At 39.9% G+C, this 25235-nt stretch overlaps 1 protein-coding gene across 3 annotated transcripts in view; it reads right to left on the reverse strand.

Annotated features, from left to right (window-relative positions):
- The window catches only part of LOC150081987 (uncharacterized), a 151415-nt gene that overhangs the window by 102723 nt on the left and 23457 nt on the right, over positions 1-25235 (reverse strand). For 2 of the 3 annotated variants that reach the window (XM_090379885.1, XM_090379884.1), the window contains exons 2-3: positions 18582-18738; positions 1342-1476 (exon numbers count right to left, since the gene is read on the reverse strand). In XM_090379885.1, the coding sequence (XP_090236011.1) occupies positions 1342-1476; positions 18582-18738 (292 nt within the window). The remainder of the gene's footprint in view (positions 1-1341; positions 1477-18581; positions 18739-25235) is intronic. The other variant, XM_090379886.1, reaches the window with a different exon arrangement.

The following is a 25235-nucleotide window of genomic DNA, read 5'->3' on the forward strand; positions in this document are numbered from 1 at the left end:
CATGCATTTGTAAGTTGGATTCTGTATTTTTCCCGGGTCAAGCACGCATGTACTCTTATACATTGTACATGTATTCTTCGCACTTCAGTCTGTATATTACACACCCATCCGGCACATTTCTGTCCCTGTGTGACCCACAGTTTCTTGTGGTTTATAACTGATATTAATAATAATAAATACCGAAATCGACTTACGAAAAAATAATTTCAATAACTTTCTTCCTTTTTATATACAAGCATAATTCTTACATTTAATTTAAAAGGCCTTTTCACCCCTTCTCTGCCCCTTCCTTCCCTTTCCACTTTGCTTCTCTGTCACTTCTGAAAATCTGGTAAGTCTTTGGGACTATTTCCGCTTCATTAATTTCATCGGTCCTCGCTTCTCCTTCGATAAAGAAGAACCATTCACACTTGAACAGTGGAAATAAAAGAAAGAAAAGAAAACTAAGCCCTCTTTATATACACTAAAAAAATGTTGTGTGACCTTAGTAATCTACTCCTTGGTAGATTACTAAGGTCACAACATTGGTCTCCCCCACCAGCTAAGTATTTCACGTAATCACATCCATGATTCCTTACATCCTGCAACGCCGCATGTAGGAAATAATGCTGTCAGATCAGTGTGAACATGAATGACTGATTTTAAGATGCAGTAAACTTATTCAGTGACAAAACCAAGATAACAGAAATTTTCATGGCCAGCGGAAACTTTTAAACTATTTTCTCACATTGCGAATTCTCGAATTTGATGTTTATCTAATCCCCTTCCCCCAGAATCACAATGTATGATTCCTAAGCTGGGGATAACTCTCTCATTTTAATCATGTAATCATCAGTTGACAATGTAGTTTGGGAAGAAAAGTCTATCAGAAAGATCCAGGGCCTTCTCTCCTTGTCCTGAATCCCCATTATGATATGAAGATAGAATGTTGAAGTTTATTGCACTTGGAGGTTACCACTCCAAGTGCATTAGCCGAATGGTCAAGCGCGCTGGTGCATAAGTACATGTGCCTTGAGTGACCAGGGTTCAAGCCCGTGACTGCTAAATACAGTGCTGTTTCTTGTATTCTATCTATCTTGTGTCAGAGGATAGTTAGATAGATAGATTCTGTCTATCTATCCTCTGACTGTTTTGTCGTCCCGGAGTATAAACAGAAAATTAATTTTTTTTATACCAAAACACTCCACATAGTATGAGTTTATTTCGTACTGTTTCCATCAAAGGACACTCCGCATTATACCCAGAGACATCTTTTCAGAAAAACCTACGCAGTACAAATTTTAAGTTAGCTAAAATAATTAATGCTCTAATTAATTGCAAAAGAAAGTAGAGCCTTCATACCTGACAAAGTATATTCTACACATAATGCCATTCTGGATGATGCACTTTTTTTTACTGCTGGCTCACCAAGCGAATTTATATACGGAGAGTAGAGCCAAAGTAGAGCAGACAAATATCCTCCACGTTTATCATCATCTGAAAGAGTTATTATTTCCGTTATTACATTGTGTATATATTTTATTTGTTGTGCAATTAATAATTAGTGTTAAAAAATTTCTCGGTGTTTCATTTAAATAAGTGGATTAAATGCTTTGGTATATTGAATTTTTACTTCGTGGAGGGCATTTCAAGGGTATTTTCCGCTTGGGTGCCAGTAAAATTTTGCAGTTCCACTAATTACACCTCTGAAAAAAACAGAGAAATTGAACTATTTTCCGCCGAATGCAATACCTCGGCGACAAATAGTTCCGATTTTCCACCAGGGTTTTGCGCGTACCCCTTGCACCCCCCCCTCCCGGGTTGAAGCGCCCCTGACTTCGTGTAAACAAAAACAAAAAAAAAAAAAAAAAAAAAGCAAAGCATTAAATAGGCGAAGAATGCAGGTCCGTACAGAATTTTTAACTGAGCACAAAAAAATATTAATGTAAAATTAACAACTGTTGACCAGCCATTAAAATAAGCTGGTGAAACAACGTCACAAAGTTACATTTAAAAAAATAATAATATATATGTATGTTGGTACATTCATTTATTTTATCCATTTTATCAGTAATTACACAGGTTAACAGTACAGTATTTTTCATTGCAAAAAATTGTGGACTAGATAAATCCTTGGACGATGATTCCATATCTATCTTTTGCTATGAGACTGATATACTGCTCATATTGTTCAGCCAAACTGCACGAGTGAATATGCGTATAATTATTATTTATACATTTATATGTATGCAATTATTGCAATATATTTATACCTTTCTTATTTCATAATTTAATCCTCATCCTTTTCACAACGGTACAAATCATGACATATACAGAGAATTGCTGCAGAATGGAAAATTTGGAAGAATGTCTCATTTATTAGAACAAAGTATGGCTGGCTTTCTAGAAAGGTTTCTACAAATCCATTTGGCTTTGTAGAAACATTTTGAGTAACCACAGGTCTTCTGCATACAAATATGAAATTCGGAAACTTTTCAGTGCATATAAGAAATGGAATGTCGTATGTGGCTAAAACTTCATTTCATGCATTCGTCTTTAGATTTTTTTTTCCCGAAAGTTGGCACAGGAAAGTGTCGAGCCAAGAGAAACGATTCCACCAAGACCTTAAATGAATGAAATTCGCTACCAAGGTTTCCGGAACGAACATATGTTTGCTGACTACTGCTGGATTTTACACTGCGACATTCGGGACAAAGTGTAGCAAAGGAAATCATCCGCACAATATTTTTAAATTGTACATATCATTTTTATATTATTGTACTGTATTATTATAATTATGCGTATACAATGTATTGGGTTTAAACTGTAAAAATGTAATTGTAATTAGTCTCATATTTTTGGTAATTAAATCATCTTAATTTTTATTATTTATTTTCGATTACTAGTTACAATCGCCCCTTGAACAGCATACAAGCTAGAGGGGAATATTAACAACTTAGAAAATATATTTACAATAGTATTTACATTAAGATTATTACTAAATATAATACCACTGTTATTCCACGTGAAATTTATAATATAATTTATTAAGCTTTTGCCTAAACTACTATACATTAAGGCAGTGGTTTTCAACACGGGTGCCGCAACAACATTCTTGGGGTTCCTTGTAATTTCGGTTTAAGTTACTTAAAGTTATTATTATTATTATTTTTTGAAATTTATTCATTTATTTCATTATAAAAAGATTTTACGGTATGCATTGTACAGTATCTTTTTTAATTTTGTGGTGATCTGTAATTGATCTTTATTTAGTACCTCTATATAAAGAAAAAAAAAATTATTTAGGTATTTCTTATGTTAAGTATTTTTTTGGCCTAGGAGTGCCGTGAAAAAATTACTGGGACATTAAAGGCGCCGTGAACCGAGAAAGTTTGGGAACCTCTGCATTAAGGTAACGTTTCAGGTATCTTATCGATGCCCATCATCAGGCCGTACTGCTAACAGACTCCTCTTGCCGATGCTACCAGAAACCTGATGTGCATATCTTTGAGAGCATCGGCAAGATGAGTCTGTTAGCAGTACGGCCTGATGATGGGTATCGGTAAGATACCTGAAACGTTACCTTAATGTATAGTAGTTTAGGTGAAAGCTTAATAAACTATATTATTAATTTCACGTGGTATTATATTTAGTAATAATCTTAATGGAAAACAACTACTTAACGTCCTTCCCTAACTATAATAGTATTTGTAGTTTTGAGAGAAAAGACGAATTTGTATAAATAAATGAGTTGTTCTTCATTGCTGGTTGACTTGTAAGGGGAGCATCCGCAACCATTCTCAGTACACACTTAGCAATCAGACTGCTTGGTTGCAGCTTGGCTTTGAGGAACATAACTGCGCCCCGAGGCTGTCAGCATCCTACACGACAACCTCGACCACAATTGACAACTAGGAGAGGACTGCACATGGGGACCCCTTCCAACAGGAGGCCTGCCTTCCAGTTCAGTTTTTGTTTGCACTGCAAGACTCAGTTGTTTGTTGAAAGATAGTCGTTCTGTAGGCCTTACTGGAGCATACTTTTTCACACTGGACTTGGTATCGGTTTGGGATTTCCATTGTATTCAGTGGGAACATCCTGTTGGTATATTTCAAGGAGATGAGACTGGAGCGGCGTGGCCTGTTTTGCAGACTGCATGTATGCTTCTGACTTGTGGATGTGAAATGATGCCTGATAGTACTGCCGCGTCGTACCTACCTGTCAGTAGTTTGGCCAGGATATGAATATTAGTCTTTATGACAATAAACATTCAAATTGTCTACTGGATATTCGCATACACCAGCGGTTACCAACCGGTAGGTCGCGAATACCCCAGAGGTTCGCCAAGGTGTTCCAGGAGGTTCGCACTAAAAATTTTGTAATGGTATCTGCTTAGATTGGGGACAACCTGCTTGGAAATCCCCTTCCCCGCTGATGTCATGCGCTTCTATTGTGGCGTGGGATATGCTGAAACCGGCTACAGCCAGTGCCACCTTAAGAATGTAATCAATATTTTTAAGGTGGCGCTGCTACAGCTGATGTGGGAATATACAGAGAACCACTGCCCTCAGTGCGATCTCCTCCTACACAGGGCACCCTGTCCACTTAGTCCTAAGGTCAATCATTCTTTGGTTTAATAACTTATTCTGCTGGTAATGTTACTGTTATTATTACTGTAGCCTTATGCCTTTTGTGTAAGGTTTGAATGTGGTATATGCATATTTAAACTAATTAATCCCCTGGGGACTGTCCCTTTTCCCACTCCTTCCTATTTCCATTTCTACTGTACCCCCTTCTCCGTGGCCTGCTCTTATACAGGGTGTTTCAGTTAAACGTTTCAGAACTTCTAAGCGGGGTAGGGTACATCCTGACAACTCGAAATCATATAGCAATGTGGGGTCGGAAATGGTTTCCTGAAGCGGTGTTGTACACAGAAGCACCATAAAGAAAAGAGACCGTAAGTGAGAAATCGTTTTAATAATACATGAAAAGAAGCAAAAGGTACATGGATTAAAGTAAGTGTTCGAAGTTTCTTCCACGGGCTACAATGCACGCCTCACATCTCCGACGCATGGACATCCGAACATTCTGGAATACTACAGGCGAATTTCGAATTTCTTGAACAAGAACGCCAAGTTAGTAGGATGGATGATTACACGAACGCAGAGTTAGCGGATATGCATTTGGCGTACGGGGCTGCAAATTGTAGTGGGCCAGCCGCACAGCATTTGTACGCGGAACGATATCCGACGAGGCGTATTCCCAGTCATAATTTCTTTGCAAGACTGCACCAGAGGTTAGCTGAGAGAGGTTCATTTGAAAGAGCTGATAGGACAGGGTAAGAACAGCACGGACTCCAGCCGTCGAACAGAATGTGCTGCAGCATGTACAGGGGAATCCAAGAACGAGTACACGAAGTCTAGCAAACACAGTCGGGGTTTCCCATTGCAGCGTCTGGAGGATTCTCCGAGAACAAGACATGCATCCGTTTCACGTGCAGCGTGTCCAGACACAGCAACCGGAAGATTATGCACCTCGTATTGCTTTCGCACAGTGGTACCTTGGAAAATGTGCTACAAATCCCCTTTTTCCTGCTGAAGTGTTGTTTTCCGATGAGGCATCCTTCACAAGGGAAGGAATTTTCAACACGCATAACGACCATATCTGGGCGGTCGAGAACCCGCATGCAATACGACGTCGTGCAGCACAGATTCGATTTTCGGTCAATGTATGGGCCGGTATTATGGGAGATCACCTCATCGGACCTTACCTGTTACCGTGTCGTCTAACCGGACCTATCTACTTGATCTTTCTGCAGCAAGTATTGCCACAACTTTTGAGAGATGAACAGATTTCTGCATCGACGCAACAGACAATGTGGTTCCAACACGATGGAGCCCCTGCCCATTATAGCGGAGATGTTCGTAACTACCTGGATGTCACATTTGGTCAACAGTGGATCGGACGTGGTGGTCCCGTGCGTTGGCCTGCTCGGTCACCCGACCTATCATGTCTTGATTTTTATTTCTGGGGTCATATGAAATCGCTAGTTTATGACACCCCTGTTGACAATGCTGAGGAGCTGGTTGCAAGAATCGCAGTAGCTGCCGAAGAAATTCGAAATTCGCCTGGAGTATTCCAGAATGTTCGGATGTCCATGCGTCGGAGATGTGAGGCGTGCATTGTAGCCCGTGGAAGAAACTTCGAACACTTACTTTAATCCATGTACCTTTTGCTTCTTTTCATGTATTATTAAAACGATTTCTCACTTATGGTCTCTTTTCTTTATGGTGCTTCTGTGTACAACACCGCTGCAGGAAAGCATTTCCGACCCCACATTGCTATATGATTTCGAGTTGTCAGGATGTACCCTACCCCTCTTAGAAGTTCTGAAACGTTTAACTGAAACACCCTGTATAACTACATCCTGACTCGCCTTTCTTTGCTATCTCCTTACTCACTTCTTCCAATCTTTTTATATATATATATATATATATATTTGAGCTTCCTGATATATATCTGTCAGGAAGCTCAGGCGACCTTGGTAGGGGCCAGCCAGAGTATAATAGGCAGCCTGTCTCGCCTCCCAGTATTGGTGGGGGGCAGCGTTGATGCCACTAAGAGTCCTGCGGCCAAGTAGCCAGAGACAACAACAGAACATAGCACTACTCTGACATAAACCAGACATTACTCTGCGCTATTTGTGAGGATTACCCTCAGGGATTGGGATATCAGAAAAAGGACGCTGGAACTCTTCTATAAGGCTGCCTTCGTACCCATCATCACCTACGCAGTGGGGGGTCTGGTTCAGGAAGGCCATCACCGCTGTAAATAGAGCAAAGCTTGAAACAGTCCAACGTTACATGCTTCTAACCATTTCAAGAGCTTGCAACACTGAGCACTTATGGGCTCCAGGTTCTAGCTGGGGCCCTACCCCAGACCGCGAGATTGTCCATCGAGGGCTGCTCTTCTGCCTCTCCAGAGGCCGCGAAACCGACTTTCTAGATTTCACGGTAAATCCTGCAAATGACCCAAAACTAGAGACAAGACTCCTTATCGAGCATCTCCAAAACATGTGGCAGACACGCTGGGAAGCCTCAACGAAGGGGCAATCACAAAAAAATTCCTACCCAACATACATATGACATATCCCAGGCATCCAAGCTGACTTTCACCAGTGCTCCTAGTCACGCATTTACTTATATGGCATGGTGCTATCAGGGAAAAACTAGCGGGGTTTGGGCTCAGTGAAATCCCCCTTTGCTTCTGTGGTGAAACCGAATCATGGGAACACCTAATGTACAACTGCAGCTTGTATGACGACCTTCGCTGTCGCTTGTGACCCTGCTCCAATACTCACCAGGAACACCTTATGGAGGAGAAAGACTACAAAGTATTCACACAATATGCTCAGGATCTCTTCATCAGGAGACGGACCTATCCGCAACCTTAGAAGCGTCAAAACTGCCACTAAAACAACCTACTACCACTCGCAAACCTACTGCGACCACAACTTCCCTTGATGAGACTCAATGATTAGAACTAACCTGGACGGGACTTTGTCCCACGGGCGACCCATAGCACTATGCTGGGAAAAGGCTACTCTTCTATCCAGCACGATACAACAATAATTGTGAATACCTTCACAATATGAGATATACTTAATGATGCCAATTTATAACTACTTATGTAGTTGGCTATGTACAGAAATGATGCAAATGCACTAACTTGTACATTAGTGAACTTTCATTCTGAAAGACATAAGTGAGTCTTTTATTTGCGAACTTTCACTTTTGGAAGTTGCAAGCCGACTGTGAAGGTTCAGTTTTAAATTTCTGGGTATTAGTTGGTGATTGATGTAGTTCCTCTGCTGTCACTTAGTCCTAAGTCAATCATTCTTTGGTTTAATAACTTATTCTGCTGGTAACTTTACTATTACTGTAGCCTTGTCTTTTGTGTAAGATTTGAATGTGGTATATGCATATTTAAACTAATTAATTGTGCTGTACATGTATATGCTTTGATAATGTATTTGACGGTTTTGTTTAATTAGCTTTGATGTTATGTCTAATCACACTGAGATTGTTGTGATAAAGTTGTTATTCAGATTTGAGTAATATACTCTATTTTTAACTTCTTGCTCTACCTTGTGTTCGATCTGAAGATACATTTAAATATATTTTAGCCATTTTACTGGCCATCTGGTTAGTTAAGTTGTGTTAGATAGATAAATGTGAAGTCTTCAAGCAGAAAGAAGTTCTGAAGGGGTGCCAATTTATTTGCAATGCTCCGGACGTTTTGAGTGAAGAGGATAAGGGGCCTCATCTTATTGAGGAGGCAAACGAGTCATACGATGAAAGGGAACTTGAAGATCTTGTTTAATCACCTAAGTAACCAATATTCAATTCTTAAGAAGGCTTTAACGTACGTTTCTGGTGCCGAGGACAAAATTACCGAAGCGTATAAGGCGATCCGGGCCACACACCTAATGTATTCTTTCACCAGTTTAGCATTATGAAACCAAGTCAATTCCTGTTTTGAGCGCCAGATGAAGGCTAGGGTATTCTTTGAGGTAATGAAATGCTCGGTGAAAGATAACTTGTTATCCCAGATACTTGTGATGTTCGACTTTCTGGATGGGATGCCCATTTAATGGAATGATGTTCTGTTTATTATGCTTTCTAGAGAAGGACATCTGGGCTCTTTTTGACGTTTATTTCCAGTACGACCGAAGCGAGGAAGTTGGCCAGGTTAGTAACCTACTGGGTTGTTATTGTAGTAATAATTGCGAGCATAAAGTTGCTCTACAACTTTATGCTCACAATCATTATTGCTGGGTGGAAAGAACATATTCAGGTCATCCGCGTAGGCTAGGATGTAATTGCTGGTTTGAGAGGAAGAGATCAAGGGCTGCAGCGAAAAATGTCGCGGAAAGAACCCCGCCCTCCTTGCGGAACTCCTCTATTTAGGATGTAATTGATGCTAAAATCATCGTGCTTTGTAATTTTATGAATTTCTGTTAGTAATTCCTGTGAGAGTGTCAGTACGCTTACTGTAATGCAACAGTGAGACTCCAGGATGCAGAGGAGGGATTGAATTGTTATCCTGTCATAAGCGGATTTGATATCTAGGAATAGTATATCCATCTGGCTTTTACTGTTCGGGCGGTTTTGGATGCTGCAGCTTATCTATTAAGTTTGTTATAGTTGAACTGTTTTCGATGACTGAATGGGGGTGGGGGTAGGATGGGTGGTATCCAAAACATTGATATTTTAATTGTGTGATAATAGATTTCTCAAAGGTTTTTAATAAGTTGCATCCTATCGAAATAGGTCTAGTCTTTCCAGGTTTCATGTCTATTGATTTTAGGAATTGGTTTTGTGTGGAATTTTTCCAGGCTTCTGATGAAGTGGCCGTTTCAACGATTTGTTGAAAGTATGCGACAGTAAGTCTACCGGTAAGGGCTACAAATGTTAATGAATAGGGGGAATTTATATGGGCCTTTGGTGCACTTGTTTGATAGGCATCTGATGACTACTGCTATGTCTCTACTAGTGATGTATAACTTTTTCAGGCGGCGCCTCCGCAGCCAGGTGGGAAGGAGCAGCAGTGCGTAGCACACGCTTCTTGATTAGACCGGGGTTCGAGCCCGTCACCACCAAATACGGAGGATGCGGAAAGGTCAGGGATTGACCACCGCATATCCCGGAGCAATATGGCCTTAGTTGCTAATGCTCCAAAAAACCAAATAACAAATAACAAACAAATAACTTTTTCAGGGGGGGGGGACTGCTTACTTATTGGGTTTAGAGGTGGCTTGAGCAAGGTGGAACATCGCTACAATCTCCAAAGGTGTGGTCTGCTGAATCTTTGAAAACCTCCCAAGTCATGTGGAAGCATTTTTCATAATTGTTTAGAATTCTTTGATTTAGCCAGTTTCTCGCGGATTATCTTGTAATGGGCTTGTCTAATCATTTTGAATATAGCTCTCTTCATTTTGAAGGTGTATGATTATGGGGTTCGTGTTTTTCGCCATTCTCGATAGGCTTTTTGCTTTCCATTGAAATACGATTTCATTTGGCTGGAGAACCAGGCCTGGCCCATTCACAGATTTTTATCTTTCTTGCTGCACCTAATCGAGCGATGTTCCAAAGGTGATCTACGATGCAGTCTATTGCTTCAGATGGCGGTAGTTTGTAGACTGCGTTCCAGTTTATTGTTCTGAGCTTCCTAAGAATAATTTCCTCCTGTATGAACTTGGTGGTCTGCGCGGGTAGCACAATGATATCGTCACCTTCCCCACATCGGGTTCGAATCCCGTCAATGACGCAAGGAACTTTAACGGACTTTTTTTACTCCATGGCTGAGTTTGTCGGTCTCAGGAGTAGACAGTAAGGTTTTTCTCCAGAAACTGGGGTTTTTTTTTCGTCCAGCAAAACAGGCAAAGCGACCAGAGAACACTCGCAATTTACAGATATAATATATAAACGGGTATATGTAAGAAATTGCAGGTGACCCTAATATAATAATTTGAATTTTGAATTTGTATGAACTTGGTGGAGAAGACGAGCTTTGTGGTTGTTGTTTTCTTGTTTTTATCGTGGTTAGTATTTCTGGGCGAGGGATAGAATTCCACAGTAAGAAGATAGCAGTCCAAAGGAAGCATTACGTATATTCAAGTAGATAAGGGCCAGCTTTTGATTCTGTGTTATTGATTGGGTCTGCAAAGGGTACATACCAAGTGATGAAATGAGGCTATCCAATTCTGTTTTTGCCTCTGTAAACCGTGGTAGGGGCATATAGGGTCAACCATGCGAAGAGCTTCGTTCTAGACTGCTGGTATTTGTGATGTGTAGGCTTTTGTGGGAAAGGATAAGTACACCATCCCTTCGTTTATGGGCACGCTCATTTGAGCGTAGTTTCCGCTAAGGCAGTTAAATTGCTTGTAAATGATTAACCAGGTTTACGTTAGATAGATAAATGCGAAGTCTTCAAGCAGCAAGAAGTTCTGAAGTGTGGCCAATTTATTTGCAATGCTCCGTACGTTTTGAGTGAAGAGGATAAGGGGCTCCTCATCTTATTGAGGAGGCAAACGATACAATAAAGAAGCTTGAAGAATATTTAGACTGCATTGGTTTGAAACTAAATGAAAAGAAAGCCGCGCAAATGGCCTTCAACAACAAAAAAAAAAAAAAAAATAATAAATAAATAAAAAACAGAAATTACAATTTTTGTGAATGGTATCGGAGTAGAAAAGTTCCCTCACGTATCGACCTGTGGTTTACGTGGAATGAGGGATTACCTCACTTTGAATATGTAAGAAAGAAGACGTACACAGCACTATGGATCGCTAGACTGGAGCTCACCGGCCTCATAAGCCCTCACCTAATGATCCAATACATTCTTAAATGTGTTACACCAATTCCCCTATATGCGTCAACGATCTGATCATCAACCCCTGAAAATAGCATCATGGCTTTCCCTGGAAGTGGAATACTGGCTCCTGAGATGGCCAAATAGGATTGCCGGGAAACCGTTTACCATCTCAAGTGCAGTCCTATATTAACTGTGCTAACCTGGACATCATATATTGGATGAATATCATCATGTTTTATGTTTAAAAAAATATATATATACAAATATATATATACATATTTGTATATATATATATTGTAAATAACTCTTTAAATATTGAAATATTGTAACCACACCTATCTCTAAAAAGAAATAAACAGATGATAGCAATAAAATAATCTTGGAATAACTAATCGTGATGTGTGGAAAAAACGTTCCCATATACGGAAATGTTTTTTTTTTAAACTAAGGTCAGATGGTTTGTTCAAAGGTTGAATACTTTCAAAAACTTAAGACTGGTCATGGGCCGTCTTTCAAAAAAAAAAAAAAGAAAGAAAGAAAGAAATAGTGGGGAAAACGTTTTGTCGTCTGTTATGAAGGAGTGGAAGAATCATAAAAGGCAAAACAAGGAATTGCTATTCCCTTAGCGCAGGGGTCGGCAACCCTTTCTGAATGAAGAGCCATTTTAGATCTAATTAAAAAAAAAAAAAAAAAAATATATATATATATATATATATATATTGAAATATTATTTATTAGTACTGAAAAAAACGTAACAAACATCCAATTAGGTACGAATTAATGTGACTTTTGCTGCTGAACTTCTTGAGCGAGTCTTTTAACATCAGGCGAGTATGCCATAATTTTCATCTTTAAACAAGCTGAGTGTTCAGACGGTTTCTTGATTTATTTTTAATGTAGTTCATGTTCGAAAATATTTGCCCACAGTAATTCGTCGAACCAAAAATTGAGAGAAGTCCAAATGCAGATATTTTCAAATTTATATACGTGTCCGGTAAGCTACACCACACATCGAACACAATTTGGTCTTGCTTTTTCAACTCATGTATCGCCGTCCATTTGTATAGAATTGCAAGGGCAGCCTTCTGACTCTCCAAATCCTCAGTTTCAGTTTTAAGGTATTATAGTCTTACACTCCACATGTCCTTGATTTTTAAGTCCTCTAACCTCATTTCAAATTGTGCTTCATGTGGGCTAAAAGGTAAAGAGCCGCAGTTACATCCTCAAAGAGCCGCAGGTTGCCGACTCCTGCCTTAGAGGCATGTTAGTCTGGCACAGAGAAGCTTCCTTTCTTAATCATTGAGAAAACTCAGAACTCCGATATTTTGAAGGTTTGAAAACATTGCCGATTATATAAAATAGCTGTTTTCTATATTCTGGGATAACCACACAGTCAGAGAAGTTTGTCACTAAAATTCTATGAAGAATGGATCTTAGATCGGAAGATGGGCAGTGAGAATAAAAGAAATTTGCTGTTAGTAAAATAACTGCTATTCATTGCTAAGCGAATGGTCTAGTGCAATTAGTGTTGAATACCTGCCACCTAACATAACATCACTTCTTGAGCCACTTGATCAAGAAATAATCCAGTGTTTTAAGAAAACCTGTCGAAGAATGCTATCAAAGAAAGTTGTGCTGTGTTCCGAAGGCAAAACACAATACGAAATCGACATGCTTCAGGCAGTATACAGTTGTGCCCCCCCCCCCCGTATCCGCTGATTCAGTTACCCGCGGTTAACCGCCACGGAAAAAAAAAAAAAAAAAAAAAAAAAACGAAAAAACTTAACACGTGCTACTCGCGTATCCAATACAATACTTCCCTTTATTTTTTACGTTGTCGATTTTAAATCTAATAGCTTCCCTTTATTTTTTACAATGTCGCGTATGGTTTGGTCACCAACATTATAATGGTTCTTTAGAGATTTAACGAATGCACGTTTTCAACTTTTGAATAATTTGAAGTTTTTGTTTAATTTGAAAGCACAACTCTTGCGTTTGTCCATCATTTTCGCGATTTCTAAACAAAACAAAAAAAAAACAATAAATAAAAATAATAATAAATAAATAGTTACTATAAAAAATTTCGACATCCCTGACATAAATAACGAAACAAAATTTGTCCTTTTGCGGTGCGACGAAACACAACAATCGACGCGACACACTAAATCAAACTAAACATTTGGTCTCTTTTTTTTTTTTTTTTTTTTTTTTTTTTTCGCTAGGCGTGAAGCTAGCGGGGATTGCAAGATAATAGGTACACTAATCTCCCAATGACGACTTATAACGCCGGTTCTTGTCGCTTATTTACGACTTGCAAAATATCTGTTTATACCTATTGTAATATTACTTGAATTTTATGATTTCTGGTTTATTTATTTATTTATTTTTTTTTTTTTTTTTGAGTCTGCTGTACTTCATAAAGTATTTAATGTTGGTAATGTCTTACTGTGTGTTTAATTTATCAATTAAACTTTATTATACTTATGTATGTACAAGAAAATCGCGTTATATATGGGGTCAGCAGGTGTTCGTTTATATCCGCTGTTTCAGCCATCCACGTAGGTGTTATAATGTATCCCCCGCGGATACGGGGGTCTTACTGTATTGTTTTTGTATGTGTTTCAGCATCTGATGAGGTTGAAAAAAAGAGTGATCGCAGCTGCTTCAATCGCAACTGATGCAACGATTGAAACGTTGGATGCTCTATTAATCGCGAAAAACTAAGTTTCTGTTTATACTCTGGCACGACAACCAAGTCAGTAGAGTTTACATTAAATCGTCAATACAAATATTTATCGTATTTAGTAGTTACGGGCTTGAACCACGGCCCACTCAAGGAACGCGTGCTATGCACTCTCGCTCCTGACCACTGGGCTACGTCGTAGGAAAGAAGTTTATGAGGATGTGTATCATTCTAAAGTTAGAGGGAAACATGTTTTGAAGACTACACTGAGTGGAATTGTACCTTGCGTGTTCCAGAATATGCACCAATAAAGAGGTGGTTAAGCAAAACGTTTAGTTGCAAGCGCAGCCTAACTGCAGAAGTTAATTAAACGTTATCATGTGCATTCATCCCTCATCTTTTAAATTAGGCCTGATATATCCAAAAAAAACAAAAAAAAAACTTATTTCAAGGCCACCCGAATAATTAAATTCATCTGCCGTGCTGTGTCTTATGTCTGTTTTGCTGGACGAAAAACCCCAGTTTCTGGGGGGGGGGACCTTGCTATCTACGCCTGAGACCGACTAACTCAGCCATGGAGTGGAAAAAAAAAACCCATTAAAGTTCCTCGCGTCATCGACTGGATTCGAACCCGGGCGTTTTCCACCCGGTTTGGGGAGGACTGTGACGATACCACTGTGCTACACGCGTAGACTCCTGATATATATACACAAAGTTGGCTTTACATTAGCAAACCCCCCTCCCTTGGGAAAATCAAGGGGTTTTGCTAATGCAAAGAACTAACTTCACTAGTATCGCAGACCAGTCTAAGGACTAATGCTTTGGAATAGTCTGATTCTGGTGAAGGGTCCGGAATGGCCAATATATGATTGTAGTTGGTATACATGGCGATATTTTTGAGTGTCTCTGTGGAACCATGGATTCCATTTCCAACTCTAACATGTAGATGGGTGTATTCGCATTTGGAGAAAGCAACATGAGGCCATAACACCAAGATGCACTGTTGGTGTTCGGCAGGCTGTGGTGTGTAACGGTTTGTGGACTGTTTTCGGGGCATACCCTGGGTCCTCTGATTATAGTTATTGAACGGCTCGATGAGAAACCTACCTTTCTGTCGTCACCGACCAAGTACATCCCTTTATGATGACAGTGTATCCAGAAAACTCTGACGTCTATCAACAAGACAGCGCGCCATGCCACAAGGCCTAACAGATAGAACTGGTATCAGGAACATGAAAATGGATGCTCCGTCCTCACAGGACAGCTGAATCAACCGATATCGACCTAATTGAACATTTGAGACCTGTTTTCCATTCTTAGTACTGGAGAAGGACATTGCATGCCACGACCATTCACCTGACAATATGCCCGCATTATTGGATACATGGCGCCTCCGTAGCCAGGTGGGCAGCAGCAACAGTGCGTAGCGCACGCTTCTTGATTAGACCGGGGTTCGAGCCCGTGACCACCAAATACGGAGGATGCGGAAAGGTCAGGAAATGATCACCGCATATCCCCGGAGCAATATGGCCTTAGTTGCTAATGCTCCTAAAAACCAAACAACAACAATATTGGAAACATTGTTGAAAGCATGGGTAGCACTGCCACATAACACCCTGAAACTCGCTGTGGAGTTCATGCCAAGACGTGTACGGGATGTATTATGGGAAAAAGGTGGGCCACAAGGTATTAGTAGTGGCAAATAGCGCAAGAAAGCAAGTTTATACAGCACCAGGAAAAAATATATATATGCCAGCACCTCCCGTATTCTCTCTATATCCTTAAACAGTTGGTCTAGTTCTTCACTGACTTGACGCACTTTTACAACACCAGATGGAAGTTTGCAACTATCAACTACCTACTGACAAATTTCCGCACATCTATCCTGCAACCATCCTTCCTCAATTTGAGTTTATGCCCTTCATGTCGTAGTGTGGCACCTAATCCATTCAAAACTTTAAACACTTCAGTTAGGTCTCCTCTCAGGTGTCTAGTCTGTAGATGAAATTTACAGAAACTAGTACAAGCACCCTGTTGCTCCCTCACGAAATCTTGTATTCAGGATATGGCTAACCATTGCCTTAATAGAACGGGATAATCAGCTCATCCGTATTGGCAAAATTCCTGTATATCATTGACAAATCCGTGGTATTAGGTATTTGTTGCCAATGCAAAACCAACTCTGTATATATGTAAGTGCGTTCACATATATATTGGTACTATGCATATGTATTACTGTATACACTAATCAATAATCACAGAAACCATAAATATATGTATATCGTTAAGAAAATATAGAACGAGGAGGATGCCGAGATGGAGGAATATGGAGCTGGCCAGTCTAATAGAGCAGAAAAAGATAATCTAACCTTTTCTGTGGTACTATTACGAATATAGTTGTAGCAACAACTATATTCGTAATAGTACCACAGAAGGGTTAGGGTTGCCAAAGCCGAGTATGAGAAACCACTGGCTAAAAGAGCAAAAAATGGGGTCAAGTAGTTTGCATGCCTGTGAATACAAAGAAGAAAGGTAACTGTATACGATGGAAATTGTTGGGATTACTAGCAAGATTCTGAGATGAATCGCAGGACGTCTGCCATACAGCAGAAGGCAGACTGCTAGCCATTGACTGCTAAGTACGGTCGATCTGCCAACCTACACTGGACCAGCATGGCAGATTATGGTCCATTTCCCTCAACATGAACCGTTGAGGAGGCTTCCATCTTGCAGTGGATGGCAATGGCTGTAGTTTACCTTTTACATATGTACTATATTGTATTAGAATTACATACTCGTATAATGTTAAAACTATTCTTTGTCCTTTTGCTTATTTTACGAACTATCGAAATAACGACCGTTGGATGTAACGACTGTTTCTCTCATCCGGGTCGGGGGTGTTAAAAAGTGATTCGACTGTATTATTATTATTACTCTTATATTATTTCTCCCTGATTGGGGTTCCACCTCGCGACGGGTATTGCTACCAAATACACAGGGTGGTGATTGTTAAGTCTGGTGTTACTGTTGGTCGAGGAACTCTCTGACTATCCTGCAGGTGTTCAGTATTGTGACTTTCTGGAGTTCCTTATAGGTGTTCGCTAGGAGATCTATTGCTTCTAGGCTGTTATGTAGGATCTTTGGCACCATACCGGCGGTTGACACGATGATCGGGATGGTCGTTACTTGTTGCATATGCCACATCTCTTTGATCTCCTGTCTTAGGTTTGTGTACTTCCAGATTTTTTTCCCCATGGTTTTCTGCAGGTTGCCAGTGTTGGGTATCTCTCTGTCAATCAGATAGGTAGCCTTTTCCTTCTTGTCCACAAGGGTTATATCCAGTCTGTTGTGCGGGATTGTCTTGTCCGTTATTATGGCGCGGTCTCTAATACTGCCCGGGTTTCGTACTTGTAGTACGATACACTTCCTTTGATCAACTTGTATTTCCTTGCTAGCTTCTGATGTATTGTATGATGTATTATTGAAGGCGGATTTTACGAGTTAAAACCGAAATTTTGGCAAAATATCAAGTGTTAGCTATGTAAGAAATGACTACATTTCAATAAACAACTTATACAAACTGACCTCACCCGCTCTCGCTCTTACTTCGAATAGTTTCGTTAGCATTCATATAAAATTTAATATTGTTTAGTATTGTACTTTACGGTCATCTGGAATTAAAAAACACTTTAAAAATCTTTGACTTGTTTTAGTAGACTATTCACACTTTAAAACCAAAGTGAATTCACTATGTGAGTTTAGAATTATATACCGCATGGAGTTTTAGAAAATTTCTCTTGGTGAATTTGTTTCCTATGTGCAATAATAGTACGGAAAGGACGTTAAGAATATTTTTTAAAACTTTTCATTCACTTTTAGAATCATCTAATACTTTAGAGTACGTATTCTGCTTACCTGATCTTATGAATTATGCAAAAGCTTCTCCTCTCATCCCTTCCCCTATCTCAGCAGCGTCTTAGCAGCCTTCTATTTTAATCCATGATTCTGATTTTTATTTCTATGACGAATTGCAACATGATGTCTCATATGACGGAGCCCAACATTATCCAGCATCAAGCTGAAGACAGAGTTTAAGGTTACCGCAATGTTGTGGAAGGGAGCACCTCTATTGTATATATTTTTAGAAATCGTTGAAAAGGAAGAGCTACTCTTCTGTTATTATCTATTCCACGTAACGCGATAATGTAGTTGAGGGTTTCAGATTATCTCCACAATTATTTCCTTCCCTTGAGAAACAGTTTTATTTTAACACTTTCTCTCCTTCCTCTACCAGACAAGTTAATTAAAATGGCAAAATTAAAAACTCAGAATTCGATATTTACGAATTTCTATTTTTAATATTCAAATTTACAAATTGTTTAAAATGCTTCTTTCATTAATAACCCGTTTTTAAAGTAAAATCCTGTAAATACATGTAAATGTTATTTAAAAGTTCTGTGTTAAGTCGATAGAGATATAATGGACAATTGAACTGCTTTATTGTATCACCATTCTTATCTCTTTTCTCGCATACTGTACTTACCTTTTGCTGGCAGTTCCTCTGGTGAATTCAAATCAATGGGGGTAAGGGCAAGTCCCTTGTACGTGGTTAAGGACGGTGTTGCTTCAGAAACGGCAGCAGGTTTCGGAAAAGCGGCATCTGAAGGATCTTTTATAGGCTCAGTCTTGATATTCGTCATCTGAAAAGAGTAAAGAATAGAAAAATTCTGTTTCGCATACTTAACGGCCCATTCCATTCTGTTACATGTCTAACAAGGGCAGTTCTACGGTGTTGGAGTAATAAGATACAAGTTTTATTAAGTGTTAGAAAAGCAGTTCAAAATGGGAATATTTTAAAAACAGAGTTTTGCCCCGGATTATTGCTACTTAAGTCGAACTAAAACTTTATTAGAAATTCATTTAATTAAGAATTTTTAAATACTAGCGCCAACTGTCTCAGTGCGCTTTGTATAAGAATTCCAATAGTGAAAATAATAGTCAAGCGATAATACGAAATTTCAGTGATAAAGTTTGCTAATTAACATTATTAGCTGTAAATAGAGCTAAGAATTTTTCAACAAAACATTTGATCCTATCCTTACAGGTATTGTTTGGCGATGATGTCATAGTCAATCATTTTAGAAAACGCTATTTGAAGACATAAACCAAGGTCCCGCAATGCCTGATCATCAGCTCTTGGCTTTTCTGGTAACTGTTGCTTATTATTTTATTATTTTTTTTTTATTTCTTTTATTTTGCAAAAAAGAAAAAAAAATCATCTCGGGATCTCAAAATTTACCCTTTTTCTGGAACTTCTCATCAGTGGTAAACTCGTAAATATAATAAGAGTGCTTTCTGCAGAGTTAGTATTATTTTGACAGTTTGGTAATTGAATATTGAGATTTTATTGGCGGGTTTTTTGTGCGTTTTTGAGTATCGGAATGGTGATTTGGGGAGAGAGGGGCAGTTAATTCTTAAATAGAGCTCTTTTAGTCTCTTCATCATTAGCAATAAGATATTAGTTTAATGTTTCGAAGCGGAGGCTTTATTAAAGTAAGAAATAAATATTTTATGTGAATGCTGAGATTAAATTTTTTATATTTCCTTTGTCTTTGGATAAATAAATGAGGTGGTATTTATTGAGTGAAGTTTGCTTTTAGTTTGAAATTTCACTTGGTTTGGTTTATATTACTGTAATCATTTTAAAAGAGAAATACATAATTTTGGATTGTCATACTAAAATAATAGTGCAGCATACGTCGAATTAACGAAAGGAATTAATGCAAATATCCGTCCATCGGGGAATTTTTTTTTTTTTAATAAATATCTATGCTCTATAATCTAATTGAGAACTGCATTAGTACTGTAGAAATAATATCTGGGAGTTAGACTTCCTAAATGCACCTTGGTTCATTTTAGTATTAATATTAGCATTATTAGTTTCGCGACACTGCGAACGATACAAAGACGAAAACTTATATATCAACAAAACAAAAAAAACTATTACCCTCATTGATTGGCTAGGACCGCTTTAATTAATAAGTAAAAAACAAAAAATCTCCGCTAATAATTTTTTAATCCTTAAATTTATTCCAACCATCTGCTTCCACAATACCAGATTGAAATTTGTTCCAAAAATTAGTTACTCCCCTTTTGAAAGAAAATTTTCGCACACCTATCCTGCAACTATCCTTACCAATTTAAATTTATGCCCTCCTGTGTGCGTTGCCTGAGAAAGAATAAGGATGCATTTAGTTTACTCAATCCTCTTAAAGTTTTAAACAGTTCAATCAAGTCTCCTCACAGGTGTCCAATTTCACGTCACTGAAATTTAGAGTAAAGATGCGCTTTCTAAGAGCATTTGATTCTAAATTGCCTCTGCCCCCTTTTCAACAAATCCACGCCCTTCTTAAAATGAGATCTCCGCACATATACCATCGTCTTAAACAGCAGAATAATCACCTCCTTATCCCTACAGGCAAAATTCATGTATGCCACTGACAAAGCCCCATAGGCTACTCCATATTGAACTGTACAATTATCCCTAGTTCTTTTTCGATCTCCATCACCTTGAATGTGGTACTATCCAACTGGTATGTTATTCTAGGATTACTACTACACAGATATAGCACTTTGTAAATAGAATGTTAAACATCAAAGTGTTGAACACCATTCAGATCACAAAACAACAGCTGATCGTCGCCATCAATTCTCTACCTGCTTCGTCAACCACTGGTGATGATGGAGTTCCCCAATTCATGCTCAAATGCCTAAGTCCGTACATTATTCAGCCACTTTTAATTATCTTAAACCAGTTACTCTCGAACCAGATTTCCCCACAGCAATGGAAAAACTATCTCATCAAACCTTTAGCCAAAGTTCAGTCGCCATCGAAACCTAAACACTTCCGACCCATCTCCAACTCCTCCAGCCTGCTGAAGCTCCTGGAAAAGACCTTACTCCCCATTTTCACCGAGAATATCTTGCCCAGTAATCCAGTCCAAATTCACTACTCCCTTCCAAGCAGATCAACGATCACCAATCTGCTAGCCACCACGAATACTATCTTGTCAGCATTCGAGAAAGGCACGAACTAGCTGTTACTTACTTAGACATTGAGGCTGCATTTGATGCCGTCCAAGTAAACCAACTACTCACTCTCCTGGAATGCCACTTCCAGATCACAGGGAACATATTATGCTTTCTCTCCTCTCTTCTGAATAACAGAGTTATAAAGCTTCATACAGGAGATCGCACCCTTACTAGATCCGTCACCGCAGGAGTCCCACAAGGAGGGGTCCTTTCCGGCCTTCTGTTCTCATCTATTATCTTCCCACTGGTTGCACATTCTCAATGTCTACTGAGCTGTGCAGATGATATGAAGATACTCACTCCCATCATCCCTGGTCAAGACCTTGATCTGGTAAAAACGGAAATTTAACAACACTCTCACTGCAGTCACATCTTACCTCTGCCAGTTTGGGCTCAAGATCAATCCTGCTAAGTCCGAATTCATGGTGTATTCATTGAAGCAAACTCCTATCCAGCCTTCGGTCAGCAACACCCTCATCCCAATTGTGTCCAGCCATCGTGATCTGGGCGTTGTATTCGACTCCAAACTTCGATTCAACGCCCACATAGCCATGCTCCTCACACGTGCCTCAAGACTCCGGTGGATAGCAAAACAGCATCTCCTTCATATCAGAGATAAAAAGACAACCGTGTGGTACATAAGAACAATTATCTTTCCACCTTTACTCTATGCTGCTGAAATTTGGGCGTCAGCGGCACCGTCAATAAAGAAACCACTCTTTGCCACAGAATTCTCGCTCCTAAAGCGGGCCAACAGGAAGCACAACCTTCCAGCTGTGATTCGTACCACGCAGCTTCCAGCTCTCTCGGGATTCCACGGCTTCCCACCTTAGTCGACGACCAACGCCTCCTAGCAACAGTCAAGATGATAACAGGCATAATTGCAACACTTCATTCTGGGATACCTGTGGCTGGAGGATCCCCCTCTGCTGCCCTTAGGGCCAATCCCGAGCTCTGCTCGCATTCAGCACGACTTCATCTCTCGGACAGGTTCCTCTCTCAGCAGATGTTCAAGCAAACCCAGGCACTTGACGCCGACCTGAACAAATTCGCTGTTGACCGGACTTACCGGAAAAAATTATGATTAGTAGGACTAATCAGCAATGACTGATGTGTACCTTGCATCTGTTCCTGTCTGATTGAGCTGGTGCTCCTATCTCGATGTTAAGTCAGCTCAATCAGACTTAACTCTCGTAAGGAGTTCTCTCCTTTGTATCAAAATATGTTTTCATTTGTAAAATTACCTTTTTTTTTGTAAATAATTGTTCGATTTTCTCGGAAGTTTCGGGAGGCTGTAGAAATGTAAACCTCTAGCTTTTTAGCCGTGAAGGGCATTAAAGATTTTCTCTCTCTCTCTCTTATTTACTGAAAGTTTGCGTGAACGTTTGCATTTTCATGTTGAAAGATTATTAAACTGATGCTAACGTTTCGTTGTAATCGATTCGGAAACCGGTGATTTGAGGATTATGTTTCTAATGCAACAGTGTTTCTTTCTTGATTCATAGGTTGATAAATGGGAATTGTTAAAATTATGATATTGAGGAAAAATATAATGGTTCATCAAAAGTGATGAAATATGAACAAATCAATTTTCTTGCAACTGCTTGCGCCCGATCATTACGTTCAGTAATTAAATTTATTTCATACTAAATTCAAGTATAAACAATAATTAAAATACATACTTTTCAGTTCCGAAACCTTCCTTACACTCATTTGTCACTCGTTTAGAGAGATTTGGATTCGAATTAGATCGAAACAGGCGAATTATTTAAAGACTCCTTCAATTGAGGCTATATTTATATGATCTCAGGCTCAGGGAGTATGGTTTACACGCCGCATAATATTAATATAATGCCCTTGTACAGGTATAACACACAATAAATCATGTAAAATGGCGCATTACGGCCAAAGTAGTTTATGTACCCCAGTATCAACCGAACAACCACTCATATGTTCCAAAGACGATCATATTACTTTTTCATTAAAACAAGTACTGTACTATACAAATTTACATTGTCATATGCAATACTGTCCGTATTATACATGGTGTCTCAAAAATATTGATAAAAAGGTTTAGGGGAGGTAGGTAACATCTAAAGAATGTGAATCGCATAGGAACCCATAACCGGAAACGTCGCGGGAAAGTAGTAGCAGAGGCACAAGAAGCAGAAATGACACAAGACAGTAATTAGTGACAAACATTTATTTGACATAATATTAACAGTGGAGTACGAGATGGATGCATTTCATGATGTTACAACAGATGCTCGAAGGTTCCACCATGAGACGCGATGCATGCGTGACACCGACGCAGCATGGATTGGCGGACATGGTCGAAAACACCTGGAGTTTCTTTGACAGTAGCAGCAGCGCAGACGAGTCTCGCCACGAGATCCATTTCCGTCTCCACAGGCGATTCATACACGATAGATTTGAGGGCCACCCACAGAAAGAAATCAAGGCTCGATAAATCAGGTGAGCTTGGGGGCCAGGCAATGGGTCCACCACGGCCAATCCATCGACGCCCAAAACGCCTGTTCAAATGGTCACGAACACACCTTCCATAATGGGCAGGCGCCTCCGTCATGTTGAAACCAAATGTTGCGTCTCACATTTGCTGGAACATCGTCAAGTAACCCTGGTAGAAATTGTTCAAGAAAGATATTTAGCGGAGTTCATGCGGGATGGTAACAGGTATGGGCCGACTAAGCAGTCACCGACCATACCTGCCTACACATTTATTGCGAAACGATGTTGTGCCGCATGGGGACGCACACCGTGTGGGTTGTCGTGAGCGCACACATGAGCATTGTGCTGATTGAATAAGCCTTCCCGAGTGAAATAAGCCTCATCCGTGACCAAAACATAGGCTGGAAAATTCAAGTCTTGAACACTTTCTTGGAGAAACCACTGCGCAAAAGCCACACGTGCAGGAGGTTTACTCTGGGAAGCAGTAACTGAACTCTTTGGAGATGAAAGGGGTGTGAGGAATGGTCGTGCCAGACACGCTGTACACCAACGAGACACTCCTAAGGCAGAGGCAACGGCACGTGTGCTGGTAGTAGGATTATTCTGGACGGCATTCAACACATTTTCTTTCATGGCGGGAGTTCGCGTCGAACGTGGTCTGCCCGCACTGCTCCTGTTACCTCTAAATGACCCATAATCGCACAAATTTTGATGCACACGCGCAAACAAACAGTGGTCCGGTACATGTCTATCTGGGAAGCGTTCTCCATAAATTCGTTGAGCGGCTCGGTCATTGCCCTCTGCTAATCCATACACTAGGTGCATGTCTGCCAGCTCATAGTTCGTATATCGATGCACGCTCCTCGTGCGGCGACTACTGCTTGAATGAGAAAACCAGATATTTTTCCTCTCGCGAACTGATGAACAGCGCCGTGTACCGACTTACGGTGACGTTTCCGGTTATGGGTTCCTATGCGATTCGCATTCCTACCTCCTACCTACCTCCCCTAAACGTTTGTACCAATATTTTTGAGACACTCTGTATATTTACTCAGTTCGCTTTGCGTTAGCACCCCTCCCCCGGTGCAGGAATGGACTGGACTATGACGCTGGTGATGGCTCATTATTATTAGCAGCCATATGGTGCAAGGAAGCCTAAAGCTTATGCTGCACCAGCCAAAAAAAAAAAAAATTTTCCAAGTCACCCTCAGAGAGAGAGAGAGAGAGAGAGAGAGAGAGAGAGAGAGAGAGAAAGGAATCACCAAGAAAGAGAAGAATGATGATATCCAGCTCAGGACCCTGGGTGTGTCAAGTCCATACTCGCCATATAGTCAGGAACGGCTGATATAAGATTATAGTTCTCACATATGGCGATCACTTTTTGAGTGTCCGCGAGGAAGAATGGGTCAGTATCGAGATCCTTAGGACTTCGAACGTGGAATGAATTTGAAGATATGACGTGCAACTGCCAGTATTTCGATAGCAGCTAAATGGGTAGTGGTGTGGTGTGGTGTCATGAGTCTGCCGTAACTGGTTCAACACGCGTTGAACAACCACCCAAAAGTCACACGCGGAACAGCTGCGTGTGGTCGACGCCCGTGGTGAGCGTAATACTCGTCTGGTGATGCAGCACAGT

The sequence above is a fragment of the Mastigoproctus giganteus genome, chromosome 8 (genome assembly GCF_048544385.1).
Source record: "Mastigoproctus giganteus isolate SK-2022 chromosome 8, ASM4854438v1, whole genome shotgun sequence".
NCBI lineage: Eukaryota > Metazoa > Arthropoda > Arachnida > Uropygi > Thelyphonidae > Mastigoproctus > Mastigoproctus giganteus.